The 27118-nt window shown below is 46.1% G+C and overlaps 1 protein-coding gene across 8 annotated transcripts in view; it reads left to right on the top strand.

The window, feature by feature from the left end:
• The window catches only part of TSGA10 (testis specific 10), a 203583-nt gene that overhangs the window by 45089 nt on the left and 131376 nt on the right, over positions 1-27118 (top strand). For 7 of the 8 annotated variants that reach the window (XR_012159883.1, XM_073352435.1, XM_073352444.1 and 4 more), the window contains 7 exons: positions 9418-9586; positions 11419-11529; positions 12352-12537; positions 15205-15414; positions 17394-17596; positions 17956-18060; positions 22676-22810. Coding sequence is in view for 7 of the 8 variants with exons in the window: in XM_073352435.1 (XP_073208536.1) it covers positions 9418-9586; positions 11419-11529; positions 12352-12537; positions 15205-15414; positions 17394-17596; positions 17956-18060; positions 22676-22810 (1119 nt within the window). In the remaining variant the exon portion in view is untranslated. The remainder of the gene's footprint in view (positions 1-9417; positions 9587-11418; positions 11530-12351; positions 12538-15204; positions 15415-17393; positions 17597-17955; positions 18061-22675; positions 22811-27118) is intronic. The other variant, XM_073352455.1, reaches the window with a different exon arrangement.

Genomic DNA, 27118 nt, shown 5'->3' on the forward strand with positions numbered 1-27118 from the left:
GGCTTACTGTTCCTCCCTGGGGAAGACTTTCTGGCTGAGTTACAGGATTGGGTGCTCATCCTCCTCCACCATCTGCAAAAGGATGGGCCCTACCCCTACCTCCGAGGCATCCATCTCTAGGAGGAATTCCCTCTTGAAGTCTGGGGCTATGAGCACTGGATGACTGTAAAGGGCTGTCCTTAAATCTGTGAATGTGTCTTCCGCCACATCGGTCTACTTTACTATATCTGTGCCCCGAGCTTTCATCAGGTCTGTCAATGGCCAGACGCTCGTGGCGAAGTGAGGGATGAATCTGCGATAGTACCCCACTATCCCTAAAAATGCTCTGACTTGCTTTTTGCAGACTGGTCAGGGCCAATCCTGTATTGCCTCTACTTTGTTCCATTGGGGTTTCAACAAGCCCCTTCCTATTACGTACCCAAGGTATCTGACCTTGGTTAGCCCCCCCACACACTTGGGAGGGTTGGCGGTGAGGCTGGTCTGTCTGAGGACATCTAGCACCGCTTCTACTTTTCCTAGGTGCATCTCCCAGTCAGGGCTATGAATGACTGTCGTCTAAATAGGCAGCGGCATACTTGCCAGGGGGTGTAATAATTTATCCATTAGTCTTTTTGGAATGTTTGCATTTATCTACATTGAATTTCACCTGCCAGTTTCTTGCCCAGTCACCCAGTTTTATGAGATCCATTTGTAACCCTTCACAATCTGCTTTGGACTTAACTTTCTTCAGTAATTTTGTACCATTTACAAACTTTGCTACCTCACTGTTGACCCCCTTTTCAAGATAATTTATGAATATGTTCAATTGCACTGGTCCCTGTACAGATCCCTGGGGGACACCACTACTTACTTCTCTCCACTGTGAAAATTGATCATTTATTCCTACCCTTTGTTTCCTATCTTAGAATAATAGAACTGGAAGGGACCTTGAGAGGTCATCTAGTCCAGTCTCCTGCACTCAAGGTAGGACTAAGTATTATCTCCCTGACAGGTGTTTGTCCAACCTGCTCTTAAAAATCCCCAATGATGGAAATTCCACCACCTCTCTACGCAATTTATTCCAGTGCTTAACCACCCTGACAGTCAGGAAGTTTTTCCTAACGTCCAACCTAAACCTCCCTTGCTGCAATTTAAGCCCATTGCTTCTTGTCATATCTTCAGAGGTTAACGAGAACAATTTTTCTCCCTCTTCCTTGTCACAACCTTTTATGTACTTCTCTTCTCCAGACTAAACAAACCCAATTTTTTCAATCTTCCCTTATAGATCATGTTTTCTAGACCTTTAATAATTTTTGTTGCTCTTCTCTGGACTCTCTCTAATTTGTCCACATCTTTCCTGAAATGTAGCACCCAGAACTGGACACAATACTTCACCTGAGGCCTAATCAGTGCAGAGTAGAGCGGAAGAATTACTTCTCATGTCTTGCTTACAGTACTCCTGCTAATACATCCAGAATGATGTCTGCTTTTTTTGCAACAGCATTACGCTGTTGACTTATATTTAGCTTGTGATCCACTATGACCCCCAGATCCCTTTCCACAGTATTCCTTCCTAGGCAGTCATTTCCCATTTTGTATGTGTGCAACTGATTGTTCCTTCCTCAGTGGAGTACTTTGCATTTATCCTTATTGAATTTCATGCTATTTACTTCAGACCATTTTTCCAGTTTGTCCAAATCATTTTAAATTGTAATCTTATCCTCCAAAGCACTTGCAACCCCTCCCAGCTTGGTATCATCCACAAACTTTATAAGTGTACTCTCTATGTCATTATCTAAATCGTTTAACTGCTTACTGATTCATGAGATGACCTTGGCTTATCCCATGACTTTTTACTTTGCTCAAGATCCTTTGATGATGGCACTTGTGAAAGGCTTTCTGATAGTCTATAACCACTATAGCAAATGGATAACCCTTGTCCACTTTTGCTGACCCTCCCCACAATGAATTCTAAGAGATTAGTGGTGTATGATTTTCTTTTACAAAAGCCATGTTGACTCTTCCCCAACAAATCACGTTTATCTATCTGTTTGATCATTCTGATCTTCATTATAGTTTCAGCCAATTTGCCTGGTACTGAAGTTAGATTCAGAGGCTTGTAACTGCCAGGATCGCCTTTGAAGACTATTTTAAAAATCAGTGCTACATTAGCAACCTTCCAGTCAGCAAGTGCAGAGGCTGGTTTAAGCGACAAGTTACACATGACAGGATAGCGCGGATGTTGCAGGGGTCCCATGGAGTCTGAAAGGGAGGACGGTGTATTGGAAGAGGCTATTGGGTATAGAGAAAACGGTTTTCTCCTTGGCATCCTCAGCCAGGCGGATTTGCCAGTAGCCTTTCTTCAGATCCAGGATGGTCAAGTATTGGGCCTTGCCTAACTGATCAACTAGCTCATCAATGCGCAGTTTCGGGTAGGCATTGAATTGGGATATTTCATTCAACTTCCGGAAGTCATTTACAAAACTTCAGGGTGCCATCAGGCTTGGGGACTAGGACAATAGGGCTGGACCACTGTCTGTGGGATTCTGCAATAACCCTGAGTTCTAGCATCTTCCTTACTTCCATCCTAATTTCTTCCCTTTTTGCCATCGGTACTCGGTATGGTTTTATCATTACCCTTGCTCCGGGACAGGTGACGATATGGTGTTGGATCGTTGTTGTACGGCCTGGCTGCATGGAGAACACATCTTGGTTCTGCTGGATCATATCAATGACCTCTGTTCCTTGTTCCGCGATTAGTTTGAAGGATATCGTCTGCCTGGGGTGGAGCTCCCTGGGTGATCAGACTTGTCTCCCAGTCGCACCAGGGTTTCAGTAAGTTGATGTGGTAGATCTGCTCTGGCCTACTGGTGGTCTGGTTGCTTTACCTTATAGTCCACGAACTCAATGACTTCCACTATCTCGTGGCCCATGCCAGCTGGCCAGGAGCTTGCTTTCTGCTGTCGGCACCATCACCCGTTCTCCTGAATGGAAATCTCTGTACTTTTGCCCGCTGGTTGTAATAGGTTTTCTGGGCCTCTTGTGCTTTCTCCAAATGCTCTCGTACTATGGGGGTCACTCAAGCTATTTGTGCTCTTATCTGTGCCACGTGCTCAGTGATGTTCTTCCCTGGGTTGGGCTGTTCTTACCAGTCCTCCTTGGCCATATCTAATATGCTGCGTGGGTGGTGTCCATATAGTAGCTCGAAGGGGGAGAATCCAGTAGATGCCTGGTTAACCTCCCATATCACAAACATCAGGTACAATGGAAGAGTATCCCAGTCTTCCATCCTGGGCCACCACCTTCTGGATCGTGCTTCTGAGGATACAATTAAATCGCTCAACCAGGTCATCTGTTTGAGGATGGTAGACTGAGGTCTGCAGGGCCTGGCTGCAGACTAGGATACATAAGTCCTTCATTAATTTCTACATGAAGGGAGTTCCTTGGTTGGTCAGGATCTCCTTAGGGATGCCCACTCTAGCAAAAACCTGGAGCAGTCATTTTGCTATTGCCTTGGACGTGGGGCTTCTTAGCAGAATGGCTTCTGGGTACCATGTGGCATAGTCAAGGATGACAGGTATGCTTTGATGGCCCTATGCCAATCTTTCTAGTGGGCCCACTAGGTCCATGGCTCTCCTTTCGAAAGGGACTTCAATAACAGGCAAGGGCACCAATGGGGCCTGTAAATAAGGTTCAGGGCTGTGAAACTGGCATTCTGGGCAGGAGGCGCAATAGCGCTGGACTTCCGCTCATACCCCTGGCCAGTAAAGCCTCCTTAGGACTCTATCCAGGGTCTAATCTACTCCTAGCTGTCCCCCAAATAAATGGCTGTGCGCTAGCTCTAACACTTCCCTTGTGTGCTTCCGTGGTACTAAGAGCTGCTTTACTTCCCCCCCTGTATTTGCACTACCTGGTACAAGAGATTGTGTTTGATCACATAGTACGGCCCTGGGCCTTTGATTTTTCCCCTCCATGGACATGCTGTTTACCTCCACTACCTCCTCCCTCACGTTTGCATATAGCAGGTCGTAGGCTTGGTCCTGCCTGAAACTCTCGCATACGGGACTTGATCTGGCCTAATTTTATGGGATTGGTTTCAACTCTGCCCCCTGGGTTGCTCCTACTGGTGCTGGGGACCGCCTCTGGATCCAAACTGGTCAGAGCTGTCTCCTGGCCTCCCAGACGGGTTTACCTACCAACCAGGGAGTTCTGGTTCCCTGCCCAAATCCTGGATCCTAACTTTTTATCTGCCTTTCTTTCTGGACTACATTTTTGGGGCTTCTCAGGGGATGAAAATAATTCTGGGGCAAATCCGACAAAAATTCAGGTGGGGCTATCCATGGTTACCTCGGTCTCAGCCCGGGGGTTGCTACCCTCCCCTAGCTCTACTGGGCGGGGTAGGTTCTCCAACCCTAGGTTCTCAAACCCTGGGAAATTCCTACCGATTAAGGCAGGGTAGAAGAGTCTGGGGACCATCCCTGCAGTCACCTTGGTAGTGTTCCCCTGGAACTCAATCTGCACTGGGATTATGGGGAAGAAATTTACCATGCTGTGGACACACGTTACTCCTGTGCCTTGCCCCACTAACTTCCCCGAAACCAGCATGACAGCACTTCCAGAATCCACCAAAGCTATGCCATTCATTTTTACCGACGTTGTGTACCCACGTGGGGTCATTGCAACCCCCATCAGGCCGCTTTAGGCTACATCGCTTCCCATGTTCCCCCAGATTGCACTGCATGGGCTCCTCCCTGTTGGAGCACTGGGCTGCTATGTGCCCCAATTCCCCACACAGGTAACACTGATACCTTACCCCGGTTGTCACCCTCTGCCTTGGGCTATTTGGCCTGCTCCCCCAGCTCTCTCCCTCCAAGTCCCCCGGTCCCTTCAGGGCCTCAGGCTGCTCCTCAGCTTCCTTCCAGTTATGGTTCCCCTGGAATCTGGAACAATTCACAGGCTGCCAGTTGTCTCTCTACAAGGGTGGCCAACTCGTTATAGGTGGAAGGGTCATTGTGGCCAACTCTGGCTTGGAGGCCTGATTGTGGCCCCTTCGTATACTGGTCCAGCAGCAGAAGCTCCTCATTTTCTCAGAGCTGAGGGCCTCAGGGCACAGCCACTTCCAGGTCAGGTGGATTAGGTCAAACAGTTGCAACCATGGTGCCTTGTCCTCACTATATGGAACCTCTGGGCTCGCAACGCCGTCATTACTTCAGAGCTGGCCAGGATCTCTGCTTTCAACTGGGGTAGTCTGCTGCAGCCTCCGCGGCTATATCGTAGTAGGTCTTCTGGGCCTCCTGACACAGGAACCGGCCCAGGATGCCAGACCACTGATCTCAGGGCCAGGCTTCTCACAGGGCTGCCCTCTCGAAGGTCAGGAGGCACACCTCCACATCATCCTCCCGCATCATTTTCTGCAGGCAGGTGCTGGCTTATACAGACCGTGTCTCGTCGCAGCTGCAGCTCAGCTCAGCTCTTCATCTGGTTCGCCACTTCCTGCAGCATGGCCTAGTCCTGGGCAGCCTGGCTCATCAGCAGATGATTGGTCTCCTGCTGCAGGCATACTGCCTCCTGTTGGGCAGCTGCCTGGACCCAGGTAGCCTCCTACTGGGCCGCTGTGGCTTACAGTGGTGTTTTGACCACATCATCCATCTTGGAGCTGGGATGGTTTTGGCTTACCCTGGATTAAGTCCACAGCACGGAATCCCACTCCTAACACCACATGTGGCAAATGGCTGATACTATTATGGTGGGTCCTGCGCTTTTCCTTCATGTGTTGGGTCAGGGTGCTGCCTCTTGCCCCTATTCTTGGGTGTTGATGGTTCTGCTAGTGTCCTGGTGGGAGAGGGAAAGGGAGCAGGGAAGGGACCTGGACCCACCCTCTACTTGAGGTTCCAGCCCAGGGGCCCTATGGACAGTGACTAAGCACTTGAAGCTGTGATTCTTTCCCCAGGGCTAGCTCCCACACTACCCCCTCAGCTTCTCAGGCTTCCTGACCTCTCTCCCCTTGGGCAGGGTTTCTCTCGATTCTTTGTGACTGGGGAGTCCCTCTGCTCTGCTTGAGCAAGGTTTCCCTTCCCCTGGTGCTCTGATCCTCTGGTTAACAACAGTATTAATTCAAACTAGAGTCAGCTCTCCTTCCCATCTCTCACCTGACTGAAGTAGGGTTTTTTATTAGGTCTTTGGCAGGGCCTTAATTGGTTCCAGGTGCTCTAATTAACCTGTAGTAATCTCTCCTCAGTCCACAGGGAATAAGGCTCTGATCATCCTGGGGTTTATATACTTCCCATCTATCACTCTCCTGTGTCAGTCCTGCGGTGCTTTTGTTTGATTCTGCATCCATCTCCTGCTTCTTCTACGCCCTGGAGAAAAAGAGGGGGGCGAAAAAGCACGTCATCCGCCTCTTGGCGGAGGACAGCGCCCCCTTCATGGATCCAGTGGAGATGCGTGAGAGGGCCAGGGCCTTCTACGCCAGCCTCTTCTCCGTGGATCCAACCGACTCCAATGACTGCAGGGTGCTTTGCAATGACCTCCTGACAGCCAGTCCGACAACTGGCTGGAGCTGCCTCTCACTCTGGTTGAGTTCTGGGAAGCCCACCAATAAATCTCCGGGCATGGACAGGCTCACCGTGGAGTTCTACGGATTGTTCTGGGACATCCTTGGCCTGGACCTTGTCATTGACTGGGCTGAGCCCTTGGGGAGTGGGTTTCCCCTCTCTGTCGTGCAGGTGAGCCATGCTAACCTTGCTTCCAAAGAGCGGGGACCTCCGCAACTTTAGGAATTGGCATCCCATCTCGCTCCTCAGCATGGACTATAAGGTTGTGGCAAAGGCCATCTCGCTATGACTGGGGTCTGTGCTGGTAGATGTGGTCCATCCTGACCAGACCTACACTGTCCCGGGATCTCCTTGAGCTTGGGTGTAGGGATGGTCTGTTGTTCATCCTCCTGTCTTTGGATCAGGAGAAGGTGTTTGATCAGATGGACCATGGGTATCTCCTGGGCACTCTGCAGGCGTTCAGCTTCAGGCCCCGATTTGTGTGTTTTCTCCAGGTGCTGTACACCTCCGTGAAGTGTTTGGTCATGACCGAACCCATCCACTTTGGGTGAGGAGTGCGTCCAGGCTGCCTGCTGTCAGGCCAGCTGTATGCTCTGGAGATTGAGCCCTTCCTCCATCTCCTCTGAAAGAGGTTGGCGGGGATGGTGCTCTGTGAGTCAGAGATGCGGCTGGTCCTGTGAGCGTATGCCAATGACGTGCTCCTTGTGGTCCAGAATCCGGGAGACCTGGTGTGGGTGGAGGGCTGCCAAGCTATGTACTCGGCGGCCTCCTCTGCCCAGGTCAACTGGGTCAAGAGCTCTGGCCTGATGGTCGGAGCCGGGTGGCAGGCGAGCTCCCTCCCACCCCCACTTCAGGCCATTCAGTGGGGCGCAGCTCCACTGCTCTATCTCGGTGTTTTAATTTTCTGCGCTGGAGAACTGGCACGATTTGGAGGGCAGGGTGGTTGAATGGTTACGAAGGTGGGAAGGACTGCTCCAGTGCCTCTCCCTTTGGGGGAGGGCACTGGTGCTCAGTCAGTCTTGTCCATGCTCTGGCACCAGCTCAACACTCTCTGCCCAGCCCCAGGGTTCTTGGTCTGGCTCCAGAAGCTGGTTCTGGAGTTCTTTTGTCCAGGGCTGCACTGGGTCTCTGCGGGGGTTCTGCATCTTCCTCTGGAGGAGGGACGACAGGTGTGCACAGGCACACCAGGTCCATATCTTCCGCCTCCAGGCCCTACAGAAACTCCTTTATGGTACAGATAGCTCGGCATGGAGTATGTTGGCGCATGCCTTCCGCCGCCGCCTCCAAGGGCTCTAGTATGACCAGCAGCTTTTTTATCTCTGTCCGAGAGGTCTTCTGTGAGACCTCTCTGAGCTGCCGGTCTTCTACCAGGACCTCCTCCAGACCTGGAAGCTGGTTTCAGTGACTAGGTCCATGGCGGCCACAGAGGGGGGCAGATTTCCACGTAGAACCCCTGCTACACAATCTTCATCTTCATGTGCAGGTGGCAGAGTCGCCCTCAGTGCGCCAGAGGTTGGTCCTGGAGGAAGTTACCAGGATCGGAGACCTCCTGGACTACAACCGGGGGACTGGTTGGATCCCTATGTGCTCGGCTGGCTCGTGGGGTTCTCCACCCTTGGTTCCCCCGGTGCATATTTTGGGAGATGGAGGCAGCCTTATTGCCCACTTCTCGGTCTTTCCTTCAGTGAGTCCTATGAGAGGGTATCCTCTGCCTGCCCCTCACCCCAGGCCCTCCGGATCTCTTCATCAGGCCCCTGCCATGTGAGCCCTCTCAGCCCCCACTCCTTTGTACCCCGAGCCGGCTGTGTGATTTCCAGCCGGATCGCCTCCGAACCGCGCCACGGTACCATATTTACATGCTCATGCTCCACACTTTTCACTTCCCTATGCTCATGTCCCACCCCGACACCAAGTGGCTGGACCTTCTACCAGCTGTAGAGGCTGAGGGACCCTGGTGGGCCATCCTGTATTCCATCTTGGTTCCATGGCCCGCTGGGGACATTAGCTGGTGGCTCCTTCATGGAGCCATGGGCATGTACCTAGCGTGGTCACCCCTGTTCCTGGCGCCTGCCCTTTTTGCTGTGTGAGGGAGACCCTGGCGCATGTCTATTTGCAGTGCGCCAGGTTGCAGCCCCTCTTCCAGCTCCTCCAGAATCTCTTGTTGAGGTTCTGGCTCCACTTTTCCCTGCACCTGTTTATTTATGCACACCCCATCCATGGTCTCATGAAGTCGAGGGACCTCCTTGTCAACCTCCTCCTAGCTGTAGCCAAAGTGTTCATTGAATACACATGGGAGAGTAGGTTGGCTGAGGGGGGGCTCTGCAACTGTGGGGCCTGTTTTCGTTCCTTTATCCATTCACGCATCCAGGCAGAGTTCCTCTGGGTGGCTCCTTGGATGCTTTTGAGGAGCAGCGGGCACTGTCCGGGGTTCTCTGCTCAGTGTCCCCTTCTGGTTCCTTAGTTTTGGCCCTTTGACCTCCACACCTGTTCCTATTCTGTTTTTTCGTTGTCCTTTGTATTTAGTTGAGTACTGGCTGCGGGAGAGGCCTTTAGCAGTGGGCAGGCTTGTGCCCGCCCTCTTCCCAGCACTCAATAAGATCACTCTCCTGTGGGATGTGGAGCTACTTAAAAAAAAAAAAAAAATCACTCTCCTGCTGCTCTCTGGCCCAGCTGTATCCCACTAGCCACTGAAATCTAAATGTGTTAACAAATAAATTATTTGTAGTTAATTATCTTATTAAAAGTGACTTTCTATTTTATAACTGTTTTTTTGTTTAATGTTTATTTGTAAACTCTTTGACTCCTTGGAAATATGTCTCTTGTTAGGTTAATTATTGTTGTTATATTGAAATGCTTATTACATTCTGTCTTATTTGCTGCATAGACAGTCTACTGAAGCTCTATGCATCTGTAAGGAGGATATCACCAGATTGCGTCAACAACTGGATGAAACCAATGATGAACTTGCTCAGACTGGCAGGGACAGAGAATCATTAGCTCAGGAGAATGACAAGTTGCAGGAGCAACTTCATAGAGTTAAGAAGGAAAATCAGGTATATCTAGGTACAAAAACCTAGGCTGAAAGGTAAAATTGCATATTTCCCGAAGTGTTGCATGTAATTTATGTGCTATTATATGCAAAAGAACTAAACTCAGATCATCTGACTGGTTTCTAATCTCATCTCTGTCCTGTCATGTCCTGTTTTCTCCTACATCTCATCTGCAAATGGTGTGAAATAAGTTTCTAGGTCAGGGATTCTCAAATTTTTTCATAGGGTGGATCACAGAGAGGTATCTTGAGGAGCCACTACACCAGTTGCTTACATGGAAAAGTAATATTAAGAAAGTATTTAGTATTTTAGTTGCCTTTAAGGTGACAAATGTTTTGTCCTTTTAAAAGTAAGTATTACACTGTCATCTTTCATTCTTTTTTTCCCTCCCAAGTGTTCTGTTCCTTTTGCTCCTCTTCTCTCTTGCACATGCTTCCCTCATGTCTGGTCATCTTCTCCCCTGTTGCCTGTTTGTCCTCTTTGCTCTGCAGATGCTTTCCTGTAACTTGGTTCACTCTTCTGGGCATGTTGCTCAGTCACCTGGTGGTCTTCTCCATCTGATGTCTTGAATGTTTTATTCTTTTCTCTTGTTGACATTCTTTCTTTTTATTTACAGTATTTATATCCCTAGGAAGAGAGCCCAATCTGTGTGCATGTCTGTCTCTCTAGGAAGCTCAGTTATCCTCCTCTTCATCATCATTTTGTTCCTTCTCCTCCATCCGTTCATCATCATCATCATTCTCCTCCTCCCTGCTCTTGTCTTGTTCCTCAGAGTCTGCCTTCTTGTCTTTGTCTTTCCTTGCTTCTTTCTTGCCTTTTTGCTCACGCCTGTAAACTTCCAATGATTTCTTTAGAGGGGCTATGAATCTCTGGAACTCCATTTCCTCCATGGCTGAGAGCACATCTCCATCATTCAGTGTTTTTCTCTTCCCCTTCACTGCAAAGTTATTTTTGCTTGTGCTAGATAGCTTTGATAGATAGTAGCTGAAGGAGGCTCCTGTTTCTTCTTCTCTTAAGTAGCAGTGGTTTAACGTAGGCCTAATCTGCCCTCAGAAATTGCATTGATTAAATATATTTCTGAATTGATTTTGTTAAATTAGTGCAACCCATCCTTCTGTGGACATTCTTAAATGGCTGTGTTATTAGTGTTGTTAATTCGTGTAATTTCTGTGTGTAGACCAACTGACAGAGACAGCAAAGCTTGCTGTTCCGTCTTGTTTCTAGTTACTTTTACAGGGCTCCAGGTTTTTCTTTGCAGTGATGAGTCAGGATGCCTGTGGAAGCAGTTGGAAGTAAGGAAGAAAGCCAGCATCTTATAATTGGCCAACTTTCATTGGACCAACAGGAAGTGCTTTGTAGCTTTAATAATTTTGCTCTTGCCCTATGGAACAGTTTTATCCTGGACTGTGTCTCACAAATAAATCAGAACCTTGTAAAATCCTATCAAAGAGCTGACCTCTTCTCCCCTACCTTTTTGCTGAAGAACTTTAGTACCAATTACCTCCGCACCTTTTTATAAATCATTGTTTTTGTCTTACATTAGCCAACTATGTTTTTTGCAGAATGTTGTGTTTTATAACAGATTCAAATGTCCTCTTAAACTTTTTATAAAAGTTAATCTGTGAAGATTAACTAGAAGTGTAATCATCATGTTAATATTTTCTGATGTGTTTGCACAGCTGAAATGTTTGAGTTTAATTTTTTTTTGCAACTTTTAACCATAAAAAACTATGCATCAAAGCAATATTCACTATTTACCTGCTAGTAAAATGGAATAAGAAACTAAAGGCATAAAGAGTGTTAACCTTGTGGAAAAACTATATCTTTCTTCACAGATTCTACACCAAAAACTTGCAAAGTGTCAGAATGAGCTTGATGATATGAAGTTGAAAGGGCAGGATTCAAGCTCAGATATTGCCAGATTGAAGAGCACATTGAATTCTATAGTAAGTGTTTGCATGTAGGTGAGACAGATAGAAAAAGCTACAGAGGTAACAAAAGCTGAGTTGCAGTTTTACTACTTTTGCATTAGGCAAGAAGTGTACTTTACTGTTTTTTTTGGTTTGTTCGTTTTTTTTTGACGTTCATAAGATGGGATACTACATGATGCAGGGACTGGGTGTCTTGTATCTCCAGATCATTGGTTTAATACCAGATTGGATCAACAGTGACTGAAATGTAGCATCTACTTACTGTCCAGGGACTTTTGTGAATGCTTGAACTCAGTCACCTGTTTGCTTCCCATGGTATTCTTTGCCTCCGTCGTTTTGGGGAGTGCTGTACACAACAGAATGGGCCACACAACTCCCATTAGTGATAGTGCTGGCACTAGTCTATGAAGTGGTAACAATTCACCACATTTTTTTTCTCACTATGAACTATTCCAATAATATTCCATAAATGTTAAAACTTGTAATTTAATGGTATTTCTAGGATTTAGTATACAGAGTTGAAAATCATTTATCTGCAGGAATAGGGAAATTATTCCAATCATTTGTGTCTGTTCAGGAAGTTTTAATTTAAAACATGAATGGGGCATATCACCGTATTGAAGAAATTCATTTTTATCATTTAACTTAAAAATGTGGCTAGTAGATAAATGTAAGCAGATACAAAACATTCTGCCTCTTGCGAAACCTTTTATTTGATGTCTTGGCTGAAAGGGCAGACTCTTTGTGTCATCCCTTTAGATACTATGCTTCCTATATTTATTTTGTCCCACTTAATGCAGAAGATCAGTTTAAAAAAAATCAGATGCTGTATTTTAGGAGAGACAGAACCGTGAACTTTCGGAGAGCTACCACAGAGCCAGTGAACAGGCAGAAAGCTGGGAAACAAAATTCCACCAAGCGGAGGGAGATTGCAGCTCTGTCAGAGTGATGCTTCTCAATACAGAGTCTGAGAGCCGTAGGCTGAAAGAAAGAATGGAGTCCCTTGAAACAGAGATTGAGCAAGTAAGGTGGCATAGTATCTTAATAAATCCCCCTAACCTAAACAATGTCTGGCAATATCTTAACTCTGCAGTTGTTTAAAGATTTGGTATAATACCTACTTCAAAGACAGGTGGGATAAAAGACACAATACGGTCCAGGATTCTTCATAAAATTGTATCTTATAGTAGCATGGGTTGGAATACTGTTAGCCACAGATTTAGGAGGCTGTTGACGGAATTTAGATTCCTAAGTGCCTAATTCCCATTTGAAAATGAGATTTAGGCTCCTGAATCAGTTAGGAGTTGCAATGCTGAGTGTAGCAACATCTATAGACCTTTAACAATGTGGGACGAAATGTTCGGGTGATCCAGGAAAACTGGGACAAAACCCCAGTTCCACTAGAACTGGCCAGGACACTGGCACTGCCTCCTCAGATTGGGACATACCGTGGGTGGCAGTTCGCATAGGCTGGGGGAGGCTGTGCCTCCCCAAACAGCCAGGCGTGACCCCACCCCCCTGCTCCCTGTGTGTAGCCGCTCCAGTCCTGCTCCAGCTGGGGAGGCTGTGATGGCGCGCCGCCTGCCCTCCCATGCTCTGGGGCTGAGGGGCTGGGGCTGCCTGTCCTCCCGAGCTGGGGAGCCTGTGGCCTCATGCCTTCCCGGTGTTCCAGGCCTGGGGGGACTGCAGCCACTGCCCACCCTCCTGCATTCTGAAGCTGGGGGGACTGCAGCTGCACGCCACCCGCCTTCCCAGCACTCCGGAGTTGGGGAGTCTGGGGCCACACACCGCCCGCCTTCCCGGCACTCCAGGGCTAGGGGGCTAGCCTGGGGCAGGACTGGGGCATTGGCCGTACTGGGGGCAGGGAGCACTCTGGGCTCTGGTGGGGGTGGAAGGGGCAGGGCCGTGGGCGGGTGGAAGGAGCAGGGCTGGGGTTCACACGCTGCCCATGGACATACCAGGATGTGCTCGCCCTAAGCAAGGATGTTAGTGAGAAGACCTGTGGCTGTCATCTTGGGAATGTTTCTTTGGCGTGATTTTTTTTGGTCACTTCCATAGGAGTGACAGCAGTGTAAGTATTACTCACAATATCTAACTACTCATTGATCTTTTTTTTCCTTTTCAATCTGTTTTCTATACATAAAAGATGGGATTTATTTTATTGTTCAGATAAGTGATTCTCTTATGAAAATGAATGGAGGGCTGAAAGCAGAATTTTGAAGATATCTGCTCCACAGGCACTGCAAAATCCCAAACAGGGATTCCAAAATGTCAGTGACAACTTTATGATCAGAAACAAGATTTTTTAAAAATTATTTGATACAAGGGGTGTGAAAAGTTTATTTTAAAACTTACTCTAGAATCTTTCAGAAGTTCTGACATTTTACAAAAGAATGTGCAGGGTTTTTTTCATTTTCCATGGGAAGTTTCTCAAAAACAGTATGGATTGTTTTCTAATAAGATCAGGTTTTTGGATAGTGTTAAATAATTTTCAGTACAAATTGTTACTTAACTTAGACCAAAAAGAAAAGGAATACTTGTGGCACCTTAGAGACTAACCAATTTATTAGAGCATAAGCTTTCGTGAGCTACAGCTCACTTCCTCAGATGCATATCGTGGAAACTGCAGCAGGCTTTATATATACACAGAGAATATGAAACAATACCTACTCCCACCCCACTGTCCTGCTGGTAATAGCTTATCTAAAGTGATCATCAGGTGGGCCATTTCCAGCACAAATCCAGGTTTTCTCACCCTCCACCCCGCCACACAAATTCACTCTCCTGCTGGTGATAGCCCATCCAAAGTGACAACTCTTTACACAATGTGCATGACAATCAAGTTGGGCTATTTCCTGCACAAATCCAGGTTTTCTCACATCCCCCCCACCCCCATACACACACAAACTCACTCTCCTGCTGGTAATAGCTCATCCAAACTGACCACTCTTCAAGTTTAAATCCAAGTTAAACCAGAACATCTGGCGGGGGGGGGGGGTAGGAAAAAACAAGAGGAAACAGGCTACCTTGCATAATGACTTAGCCACTCCCAGTCTCTATTTAAGCCTAAATTAATAGTATCCAATTTGCAAATGAATTCCAATTCAGCAGTTTCTCGCTGGAGTCTGGATTTGAAGTTTTTTTGTTTTAAGATAGCGACCTTCATGTCTGTGATTGCGTGACCAGAGAGATTGAAGTGTTCTCCGACTGGTTTATGAATGTTATAATTCTTGACATCTGATTTGTGTCCATTTATTCTTTTACGTAGAGACTGTCCAGTTTGACCAATGTATATGGCAGAGGGGCATTGCTGGCACATGATGGCATATATCACATTGGTGGATGTGCAGGTGAACGAGCCTCTGATAGTGTGTTAGTGATAGTGTGATAGAGGGTGAGAAAACCTGGATTTGTGCTGGAAATGGCCCACCTGATGATCACTTTAGATAAGCTATTACCAGCAGGACAGTGGGGTGGGAGTAGGTATTGTTTCATATTCTCTGTGTATATATAAAGCCTGCTGCAGTTTCCACGATATGCATCTGAGGAAGTGAGCTGTAGCTCACGAAAGCTTATGCTCTAATAAATTGGTTAGTCTCTAAGGTGCCACAAGTACTCCTTTTCTTTTTGCGAATACAGACTAACACGGCTGTTACTCTGAAACTTAACTTAGACCATTCATTTTGGCAGCACTTAACAACAGAAAAAGCCTACAAGTCACAGATTTCTACCATAAACAAGTCTCTTATGAAAATGGAAGAGGAGCTTCAGAATGTGCAGCTGGAGAAAGTCTCTGTACTTGCAGATCTCACATCTACACAAGAGCTTTGTATTAAATTAGACTCTAGCAAAGAGCTACTAAATCGGCAGCTAAACTCCACAGCACAAGAAGTAGAAAGGGTATGTAAAATAATATGTACTGGAAGAATAGTTTACATGTGAAAATTACATTTCAGTTTATAAGAGAGAATTTTTTTTTAGTGCCTTGGGTCTAAATTTTCAGAAGGAACTGGTGATGACATTGAAGAGGGAAGATACTCTGAAAATCAGGCCCCTTTGAGGTGTCTTAAATTGAACAGCTTGGTAATTGAGGCAGCTAAAATCACTCGTCACTTCTGACAGTGTGAGCCTTGGATTTTAAATCCATACACCTGGTGTCATCTTCCTTTGGAGTAGCTGGCTGCTAACAAAGAAGTTTCCCAGAAGGAATGTTGAGATGCCCAAACTTGACTCTTGTAGGATGTACAGTATAGGCTGTCTTGTCCATAAGGTTATTTAGTATGCTTGATAATTACAGTATGTTTTTGTTGGCCCTGATTTTCACAAGCATTGTGAAGTTAAAGTTGGTGATAGACAAACTTCAAAAGCTTCAGTCTGGATAAACTGAAGAATATGGACGCTTAGTCATACTACTCAAATATTTTCAGTATAATGCCTCCTCTGTGTCATTCCCTGTCTCAGCCTTTCTTTATTTTTGTCCCTCCTCCCAACACCACTAGATCATTCCTCTTTTTCTTCCCTGACTTCCAGCATTCTCCTTTATCTTTTTTTCTCCTCCATAACAGACCCGCTACCTTTGAAGATAACATTGTGAGGTCTGGTAGTCTCTTTGCTGGGCTATAGGTCAATTGTTCTAGTCAAATCTTGCATGTTCTGCAGGCTTTTCATATCATAAGCGTGCAATACATTCTGAGATGCTTCCGATAGGAGAAGCCACCGCCTTTGTCTTCTTTTGTATGGCTTGGGTAGGTAGCAACAATTACAAATGTATATCTAAGTTTGATAGCCAGCACATTGCCGCAGCAGTGAGCTGGTGAATGTCCTTCAGGCCCCCAGCAAAAGAACAAAGTGGACACTCAGATATGTGCGGGGGAAGCCTTATACTGTATGACGGGGTAGTCAATTATTTTTTGTCAAGATCCAAATTTCTTGGTCAAGGCCCAGACTTCAGAGAAAATAATAATAATTAAAAAAAATTATGATAAGTAAATAAAAAGATTTTGGGGTCTGTTCAAAAGCATCTGGCAATCTAGATTAGTAGAGCCCTATGCAGATACAAAATTTGTATATGCATCCAATCCGTGATCCGCAAAAATGGTCTACGGATATAATGCGAATAGCTGCGGATTTGCAGGACTCTACGGATTAGGCCCGTGGTCTGCCTATTGACTACCCTCTCTCTATGAGGTCTGACTGAAGCTGTCTGAGATGTAATGTGAGATTACCAGACTTGCTGGATCCTTCCATGAGCTCATCAAGTAGGAGGGCTGTTAGTGATTGTGGAGAGGGAGAAAAGTTGCAGAAAAGAAGGAAGCAACTTGAATGTATATTAGATTCTGGGAAGAGTTTTTGGAGGAAGGACAGAAGTTGGGAAACTGTCTCTAGCTTTGCACCCGTTTAACGTACGCTTTACCCAAAGCTATGTGTACTCTGCCACACAGGCCTCTACTTTCTACAGCATTCCATTGCAAAAATCAGCAACAAACTGGAAATTCTATGGCAGCATGAAGTATATTCAAAATTGGAAATTTTTATGAATTAAAGTGATTATGAATAATACTGTTACAGTATTCCTCATATTACAGTATGCCTTATACCACTGATTTCATATTAACTTCATGCTGCTTCCAAACTTTCAGTTTTCAGTGTGGTGCAGATTTTTGTATTGACCTATATAGAACTGCATGTGAAAGTTATTGAGGGGAGAGGGAACTGGAGGTTTTGACTGCTGGGTAGTAGAAAGTTGGGCATCTGAGACCTGGAAAGATGATTTACGTTTCAACAGCCATCCTGAAATCTTAAATTAATACAGTATATTAAAGAATGGTCAATAGGCTAAATAGGTATAAATGGAAAACCTGTAAATCTATGTCTTTCAGCTGCAGAATGAATGGGAGTCTTCTCGTTCTGAAGTAGAACTCCTGAGGAAACAACTCGCTAATGAAAGAATCTCTATGAAAAACCTGGAATCTTTGCTGGTGTCCAACCGAGAGAAAGAATTTCAGTCTCAGATAGCCAAACAAGAAAAGGAATCTGAAATTCAGCTTCTTAAAGAGCAGCTTTCTCTGGCTGAGAATAAACTGTGAGTAAATAACCAAGAGATAAAACTATTTGATTATCTGAGCAGAAGTGATTTTTGTCTCTCTTCTGGATGTATATACATATATTGGTTATTTACCTGCATTTTTGAACAATTAGAGTACCTGAATAACTTTTTAAAAATGGAAGAAGTCCAAGAGTTGATACCTGCTTTTGATTCAGCAGCTGTACCATATAATGTTTCCCCTTTAGATTTTTATTTAACTCCTTTTTAAAACTGTTTATGTGAACTGCACTCTAATGCTGCCCTTGCTAACTAATCAGCTGTGTATATTGATATATTTGGAAGGTTATAATTGCCCCTTTTTTCTGAATCAAATGACAATTTAATGTACTTTACAGTGCTATCCAGAGTCGAGATTTTGCCCAGCTCAGAAATACAACAACTCAGCTAGAGTCTGAGCTAGATATCACCAAAAGGCAGCTGGGGACAGAGCGCTTTGAAAGGCAAGTGTATGTTTTTGTAATATTCCTAATTCCCCATATTATTTCAGATGAAGTATAATATAGTAGTTAGAGTAATAGAGTAGTAATTGAGAAGAAAGATGGCAGAGTATTTAAGGTAATACCCTGGGATGTAGGTTCAATGCCTGTGTGCTGCCACAGTAAAATTAATTAATTAAAAGCAGTCCAATCAAGGTCCATATTTATTTTGATACTGAGGCCATGGCAAAATCTGCAAAAAGTTAGTTTAAAACCTGGAAAATGTTAGTTGAAAAACTGTTACCCATAATGCTCCTATAGTATGTAAAATAGATCAGTTTGTAACACTTGTATCCTAATCGATCAATACCAGTGCTTTTCAAACAAAACAACCTCCTAACAGTTCAGTCGCTTTCTTTTGACGCCCTCCCCACCTTTACTTTGGAAGTGCTAGCTAATCTGATCAAAGATAGTCGAAAGGAGGAGAAAGAAATAAAGTAGAGGAAAAAGGAGTATGGAGGAGAGGCGGGCTAGAGAAAGAAGAGTAGGAAAGTGAAGAGAAGGAGGAAAGGAGTTAGAGGTAATGGGAATATAGAGGGGTGGGGAAGGAATACAGGAAATTCTGAAGTATTTTGAAAAAATCTTCAAAAACAATGACAATTCACCAGCTTCTCCTATAGTTTTCCTGTTGCATCCCCTCCCACTACCCCAGTAATGCAATCAGTCCATACCTCCCCTCATACTGCACAATTGGCTCAGCAGAGGAGTTGGGGCTAAAGGTGAACCTGAGGGCAGAACTGGGGATGGGAAAGGAGCTGGGACGAGAGGCAGAACTGGCCTGGGAGTGGAGAGGGAATGAGAGCAGAGCTGGGCTGGAAATGAACAGGGGACGGAGTGGAGCTGCGGCTGGGGATGGAGCTGGGCTGAGCAGGGGGCAGAGTGGAGGTGTGGCTGTGGTTGGAGCTGGGCGGGGTGCGGAGCAGGGGACGGAGTGAAGCTGCATCTGGGGCCGGAGCTGGGCTGGGGGCAGAGCAGGGCTTAAGTGAAGCTGCAGCTAGGGGTAGAGCTGGGCGGAGGCAGAGGGGCTGGGTAGTGCTCCCTCCCTGCCCCTTTTGGGGCTAGTCTGGGTGCCACCATGCGCCCCCCTGAATGCTCCTCCATGCTCTCCCTGGGGGACATGCCCCACAATTTTGGGCCATTGTTCTAGAAGACATTATAATTTGATAAAATGAGGATAGTATGGTAAACTAGTCCTAATACAGTTATTGTAAGTTCTCCTAAAGTCCATAATTCTGAACCTTTGATGTATCAATCAGAATCTTTGCTTTAATAAATCATTTTGTGAACAACATACCTCCAATATCTGTCTAATACTGTTTTATATTGCATTAATCTACTGGTATGTTCTGTTCCTTGTGTACCACAGCCAGCAGCATATTTTATATCAGGAAATCCTGACATTTGGCAACAGTAAAGTGAATAGAATAACATTTATAGTATTTTTCATAATCCAGACAATGAAGTAGTTTTAGAAAGTAATGTGTTAGAGACACATATTGCGGTGTCTGTAGGGAACTAGAGCAGCCATTATGTGCTCCGCAATAGCTCTTGCAGAACCCTGAGGAATGCAAGAAAGAGAACATTGGCCGAGAGAGATTGGGATTACCCTCTCTATTATGGAATTTTTAGCTTTGGTCTGAGGAACCACCAGAGAAGTTCAAAAGAATCTTCTGCTTAGTATTTCTTCTAGCAGATAAATATTTCTAATAGTGCAGAACAATTTCTCTTTAGTGCATTGGGTATGTGTCCTAGCCTTGTGCAGATGATGTGGAAAAAGCTGAAGTATTCAATGCTTTTTTTGCCTCAGTCTTCACAGACAAGGACAGCTCCCAGACTGCTGCACTGGGCAACACTGTATGGGGAGGAGGTGAGCAGCCCTCAGGGATGAAAGAACAAGTTAAGGACTATTTAGAAAAGCTGGACATGCACAAGTCCATGGGTCCAGATCAAATGCATCCAAGGGTGCTGAGGGAGTTGGCTGATGTAATTGCAGAGCCATTAGTCATTTTCTTTGAAAATTCGTGGCAATCGGGGGAGGTCCTGGACGATTGGAAAAAGGCAAATATAGTGCCCATATTTAAAAAAGGGAAGAAAGAGAACCCAGGGAACTACAGACCGGTCAGCCTCACTTCAGTCCCCAGCAAAATCATGGAGCAGGTCCTCAAGGAATCCATTTTGAAGAACTTGGAGTTGGAGGAGAGGAAGGTGATCAGGAACAGTCAACATGGATTCACCAAGGGCAAGTCATGCCTGACCAACCTGATTGCCTTCTGTGATGAGATAACTGGCTCTGTGGATATGGGGAAAGCAGTAGATGTGATATATCTTGACTTTAGCAAAGCTTTTGGTACGGTCTCCCACAGTATTCTTGCCAGCAAGTTAAAGAAGTATGGATTGGATGAATGGGCTATAAAGTGGATAGAAAGCTGGCTAGATTGTCGGGCTCAACGCCTAGTGATTGTTAGTAGGCTTGATGTCTAGTCGGCAGCCGGTATCAAGCAGAGTGCTCCAGGGGTCGGTCCTGGGGCCGGTTTTGTTCAACATCTTTATTAATGATCTGGATGATGGGATTCATTACACCCTCAGCAAGTTTGCAGATGACACTAAAATGGAGGGAGAGGTAGGTACGCTGGAGGGTAGGGATATGGTCCAGAGTGACCTAGACAAATTGGAGGGTTGGGCCATAAGAAATCTGATGAGGTTCAACAAGGACAAGTGCAGAGGCCTGCACTTAGGAAGGAAGAATCTCATGTAGTGCTACAGGCTGGGGACTAACTGTCTAAGCAGCAGTTCTGCAGAAAAGGACCTGGGGATTACAGTGGACGAGAAGCTGGATATGAGTCAGCAGTGTGCCCTTGTTGCCGAGAAGACAAACAGCATATTGGGCTGTATTCGTAGGAGCATTACCAGCAGATCGAGGGAAGTGATTATTCCCCTCTATTTGGCACTGGTGAGGCCTCACCTGGAGTATTGCGTCCAGATTTGGTCCCCCCACTACAGAAGGGATGTGGACAAATTGGAGAGAGTCCAGCGGAGGGAAACAAAAATGATTAGGGGACTGGAACACATGACTGATCAGGAGAAGCTGAGGGAACTGGGATTATTTAGTCTGCAGAAGAGAAGAGTCGGGAGGATTTGATAGCAGCCTTCAACTACCTGAAGGGGGGTTCCAAAGAGGATGGAGCTAGGCTGTTCTTAGTGGTGGCAGATGACAGAACAAGAAGCAATGGTCTCAAGTTACAGTGGGGGAGATCTAGGTTGGCTATCAGGAAACACTATTTCACTAGGAAGGTGGTGAAGCACTGGAATGGGTTATCTAGGGAGGTGGTGGAATCTCCATCCTTAGAGGTTTTTAAGGCCCGGCTTGACAGAGCCCCGGCTGGGATGATTTAGTTGGTGTTGGCCCTGCTTTGAGCAGGGGATTGGACTAGATGACCTCCTGAGGTTTCTTCCAACCCTAATATTCTATGAGTCTATGAATACAGCAGAACCCCGTTTTTCTGATCTAATTGGGGGACTGGTACCGGATCGGATAATCAAAAATTCAGATAATCCGGAGCAGTGGTTCTCAAACTTTTTTTTCCATAGACCACTTGAAAATTGCTGAGGGTCTCGGAGGACTACTTAATGATCTTTCTAAATGTCCTTTGTACCATTAACTAACTATTGTTAAGTGCTTTGGATAAAAGCACTATATAAAAAAACCAATAATAATTAACATTTTTGTTCTACAAATAAAAGCACACAACTCATATTTTAATATCATTACTTACCTTTCTAACGCAATGGATGTGCCCTCCCTCCCGAGCTGGGGCTGGGAAGGAGGGGGGTCTCTCCCCCACCACAGCAGCCACAGAACTGAGGTTTGGAAGGAGGCCCATCTCTCCCCGGCAGCCACAGCCCTGGAGCTGGGGTAAGTCACCTCTTTCTCTGGCTGCCTCAGCCCTGCACATCCCAAATTCCCCTCATCCCTTTTTCTTGCCCCACCTACCCCCTATTTCCCCCCCCCCCCCCAAGGCTGCCACCACCTCACCTTACATGTGTGTCTTCTCCAGGGTCCAGGCACCTAATTAGTGGAGCCACGCCTGCGCGGCTCCACTAATTAGATGGTTGGCCCTTCATTCTCTTGTGTGCGGCTGCCCAGGGGCGCAATTTAGAGGGAACTATCCATGGACCACCTGAATGGAGCTCGCGGACCACTGGTGGTCCGTGGACCACAGTTTGAGAACCTCTGATCCAGAGAATAGGAAAGTCTGAGGCCACAGCACTGTCTAGTGGCCACAGAAGAGATCACCTGCTTCTGGACCTGTGTGCGCTGGATGTTCAGATAATACGGAGAGTTGGATAATGGAGGGTCAAATAAATGGGGTTCTACTGTATTTCTAACTACAACTTTCTGGTTTAGAGATTGAGTGCTATCCATTGAACTGTGCTGACAAAACATTTATGCACCCTCTTTTTTTATTGCACGCCATACTATAACATAAGACTACTTTGGATCTAAAGTAGAGTCTTGTAGAGAGGCTTTGCTTCTTAGCTGGTAATGTCTCCTTTAATATCAATTACCATTTTGATTTAGGGAACGTGCTGTACAAGAGCTTCGTCGCCAGAGTATTACTACTTCATACCAATTAAGCTCTACTTTAAGGACATCATCACCTGAACGTTCCCTCCATCGATCTCCTGATTGGACTCTGGACAGATCCTTGGAAGGGTAAGTCATTCAAGAATATCCCAACTCATGGTGGGAAAAGAGTACAGAGACTTAAAACTTAACTTTTGAGGAGACTGAAGAAGTAGCACGGACCTGTTTCAGCTCATGGTTGAAGTCTATGGAATTTCAGTACTGTAAAAACTGGTGTGAGTGAAAGGAGAATCAGGCCCAAAGTCCCTACTAATGATCTTAAAATTTTGTATTCAATTATATCAAATATACAGTACATAGTAGCTATATGCACTGTAATTGCTATAGTTATAACACTGACAATACTGTACAGACTTTCCTAATAATTGTAAATCATCCCACTGTTCAATTTTAGGTACAAATATTTGATCTTACCAACAACAAAGTCAGTATTTCATGTCAGTCCAACACTTCTTTAAGTATTCGTCCACTGTAGTTAGACTCCACTGTAGGTGCACATGTGCCCCATGCATGTGTAACCCTTCTGCCAGCCAGAGTTTACAGCAACAAGGGCCGGGTTCAGTACATAGGGGTTCCCTTTCAACAATACAGTGCAAAACCGGCTCAAGCCCCCACCCAGTGACCTGGGAAAATTACACACACACACCCTAGGTGCCTCAAAGAGGCAATACTTCCCCTCTCGCAAGCACAGAGTCTCGGTGTAGCAAAACATCTTTAATAACAGAAGGTAAGCAACTCAGCATTAAATTGGGAAAACACCACAACTAGGGTTCATTAACACAAACCATGAACCAGAAGACCCACCCGTAAGTAGATTGGGCTGTGTCTTTTCCCTTTGGTTCTTGAGTCCAGCAACCCAAAAGTCACCCCACTTGCAGTTGCTGTCGTTGGTCAGTGCAGCCCCAGAGTTCAGAAGTTCAGCTGCAGAGTTTACCTCCCAGCCTGGGTAGAAGCTGGGGAGGTATGGAAGCCCCTCACACGCTCCACTGCTCGGGCCCTCGACAGCTGATTGCCACGCCTCTCTGTGGGGTTCTGCTCCCGTCTTTACTGCCAGCCGTGCCTTTCCGCCAGCCGCCCCGCTGGCTGTGCCTCTCCGCTAGCCATTCTGCTAGTCGCTCACCAATATGTCTTCAGGCCCCCCCTACAGCTCTCAATGATTTCAGCTCTTAGTGATTTCAGCTGTTAATAAGGGAGCCTCACTGCTGGTGCACCTGGATAGTCTTCTTGCATCAGAACTACTAGCCCAAAGTAGCTCAAATGCTTAGACCTAGGTATCAGTGATTTCAGCTGTGCAGCATGTAACAAGACTCCTAATTGAGTCTAAATTAGCTCTGTTATTACACAGTGGAGAGAGGAAGGGTCAAAGTGGTGTTTAGGGCCCTCAGAAGGGCCCCACACTACCAGGTGCAAATACCTGTCCCCAACCCCTCTCAATTCACTGGGCTTTGGAACCCATGTCCCTTGCCTAGCAAGTGCTGCTTAGTTGAGGGTGAGTCCCTCAGTCATAAAATGCCAAGTACAGTTCTACTGTCCTTGGTTCACATAACCAGAATAACAATCCGTTATTACTCCTGCCCCAATAACAAAGAGACTGGGGATCCCACAGCAGCCAAAGTGACCGTTTGGATTCTTTTGCCCAGCAGTGTTTGGTGGGGGCATTTTGTTCCCTGCAAGCCCTCACACACACCTTTAGGCATAAATGGCAGAGCAAACCCAACCATCTCTCAGTTACTTCTTAATGCCAGTGGCAGCAAGACAGAATCTCCACAGTGTTTGACTGCTATCCCATAGCTCTCCATCTTAGTTATACTTAGTGTTCATATAATGTTAGTTTTGTAATGACTGGAGCTGCTCAGTACACCAAACCCCTAGGTTGCCAGTATCCTGTCAGATGTATCACAACTTGCGGATAGAAAAGCAGTACTTGTGGCACCGTAGAGACTAACAAATTTATTTGAGCATAAGCTTTTGTGAGCTACAGCTCACTTCATCGAATGCATGCCATGGAAAATACAGGGGGGAGATTTTATATACACAGAGAACATGAAACAATGGGTGTTACCATACACGCTGTAACGAGAGTGATCTGGTAAGGTGAGCTATTACCAGCAGGAGAGGGAAAAAAAAACCTTTTGTAGTGATAATCGAGGTAGGCCATTTCCAGCAGTTGACCAGAACGTGTGAGGAACAGTGGGGGGAGGGGGAATAAACATGGGGAAATAGTTTTACTTTGTGTAATGACACATCCACTCCCAGGCTTTATTCAAGCCTAATGTAATGGTGTCCAGTTTGCAAATTAATTCCAATTCAGCAGTCTCTCGTTGGAGTCTGTTTTGAAGTTTGTTTAAGAATTGCAACTTTTAGGTCTGTAATCGAGTGACCAAGAGATTGAAGTGTTCTCCGACTGGTTTTTGAATGTTATAATTCTTGTTGTCTGATTTGTGTCCATTTATTGTTTTACGTAGATACTGTCCAGTTTGGCCAATGTACATGGCAGAGGGGCATTGCTGGTACATGATGGCATATATCACACTGGTAGATGTGCAGGTGAACGAGCCTCTGATAGTGTGGCTGATGTGATTAGGCCCTATGAGGGTGTCCCCTGAATAGGTATGTGGACACAGCTGGCAACAGGCTTTGTTGCAAGGATAGGTTCCTGGGTTAGCGTTTTTGTTGTGTGGTTGTTGGTGAGTATTTGCTTCAGTAAATTTGCTTCTCTACAAAAGAAAAAGGACACTAAACTAAACTACTACATGCCACAAAGGGCCATAACAGTGGTTCCCTTAACCCACCCAGCAATATCATTAATCTACCCAGCTATACTCTTAGCACAGCAGAAGAATCTGTCCTATCTCAGGGCCTCTCCTTCTGCCCCTCCACCCCCATGAAAGTTTTAGGTGCAGCCACTATAAGAACACTAAGGGAGAGTCATGGGGTTGCTGGCCCCTTTAAGGGGAATCCAGGCCCAGGCTAATTTAAAGAGAACAAGACTTTCTAGGCAGTTAATTGAATAACGAGCACCTGTGCCTGTTAAAAGGCCATCAGGGCTCAGTTAGAGGGAGGTGCTCACAGAGAGAGAACTTCTCCTAAGGAAGTAGAGCTCTCGGCGACCACAGGTCCCACGGAAGAAGGCTGTGCAGAACCCTGAGTCTAAGAAGAGAGACTACAGGTCACACAGATCTGGTGGGTTGGGGCTCTCTGAGCATCAGTCAGGAAAAAGGCAGATGACAGCTGCCTGGTCAGTCAGAAAAGGGCAGGTGAAAGCTGCCTGGGAATGAGAAGTTTGCAGATGAGAGCTGCGCGAGCCAAGAGGCTGTACAGCATGTGGTTCCGGGGGAATTACTGAAAGCTAGAGAGCAACAGAGGGTTGTGCCTGCTGACTTCTAACCTGGACAGCCAAAGCTGAGAGCCAGAGAGCTGAAGGCAGAGGAGTGGCAGACTTATCTGTTGATATCTCCATGCTGGAGAGCTGAACCCAGAGGTCCAGGGGGAGTGAGGATTGCACCCGTAGTGAGGAAGAGGAAGATCTTCGAGCAGAGAGACTGTACAGGTTCCCGCTGGGAAGAGCAGGATTTTAAGGACTCTCTATGCTGGATGTGGGAAATGGACTATGATTGGGACTCACGTTGGGGATTATTTGAACAATGTTTCGGTAATAAACCAGCTCCAAGGAGGGGTATTAAGCAAGAGACCCTAAGTGGTATTACTGTGTGATTCTTGAGGGGCCTTGAGAATAGAGAAACTGAGAGAGGGAGTGCTATGGGGCAGGGATGCACCGCAACAGGGAGAGATGGGGTTTTTAGTCTCCTGCACTGTCTCCTGTTCTTCTTGACTGAAGAAATCAATTCTATTTAGCCTCCAGGCCAGACAAGATTATTCCCATTCTCCAAGGAAGCTTTTAAGATCCCTTATATTTTCTCTTGCAGCACTCCAACAGTCTCAAGGGATTTATTTCAGGCGCTATTTAGGTCGGGCAAGGTCATCTTCCCCCCATGTCCCCACGTGCATCAAACCATGCAGGAGAGCAGAGTGATGTGAGCCCAGGAAGAGTCCCTCAGGCTGGGCAAAGCCAGGTGCTGTGACCCCTCTGAACAACCTGCTTTCCCAGACTCTGTATACTAATGCACAAGCGCTGAACTGCTGCACGTGCGTGTTGTGCCATAGCTGCTGCCCTGAACCCAACAAACCCTGGGGGGATGTGCTGAGAAAGATGAATGAAGTCACCAGAAAAATATTTGATATGTACTATTCAGTTCCCCATTGCCACTTGTACAGATCTGCCATCTACTGGTTATCTGAGATTTAACAGGTTTCAGAGTAACAGCCGTGTTAGTCTGTATTCGCAAAAAGAAAAGGAGGACTTGTGGCACCTTAGAG

The sequence above is a fragment of the Lepidochelys kempii genome, chromosome 1 (assembly GCF_965140265.1).
Source record: "Lepidochelys kempii isolate rLepKem1 chromosome 1, rLepKem1.hap2, whole genome shotgun sequence".
Lineage (NCBI taxonomy): Eukaryota > Metazoa > Chordata > Testudines > Cheloniidae > Lepidochelys > Lepidochelys kempii.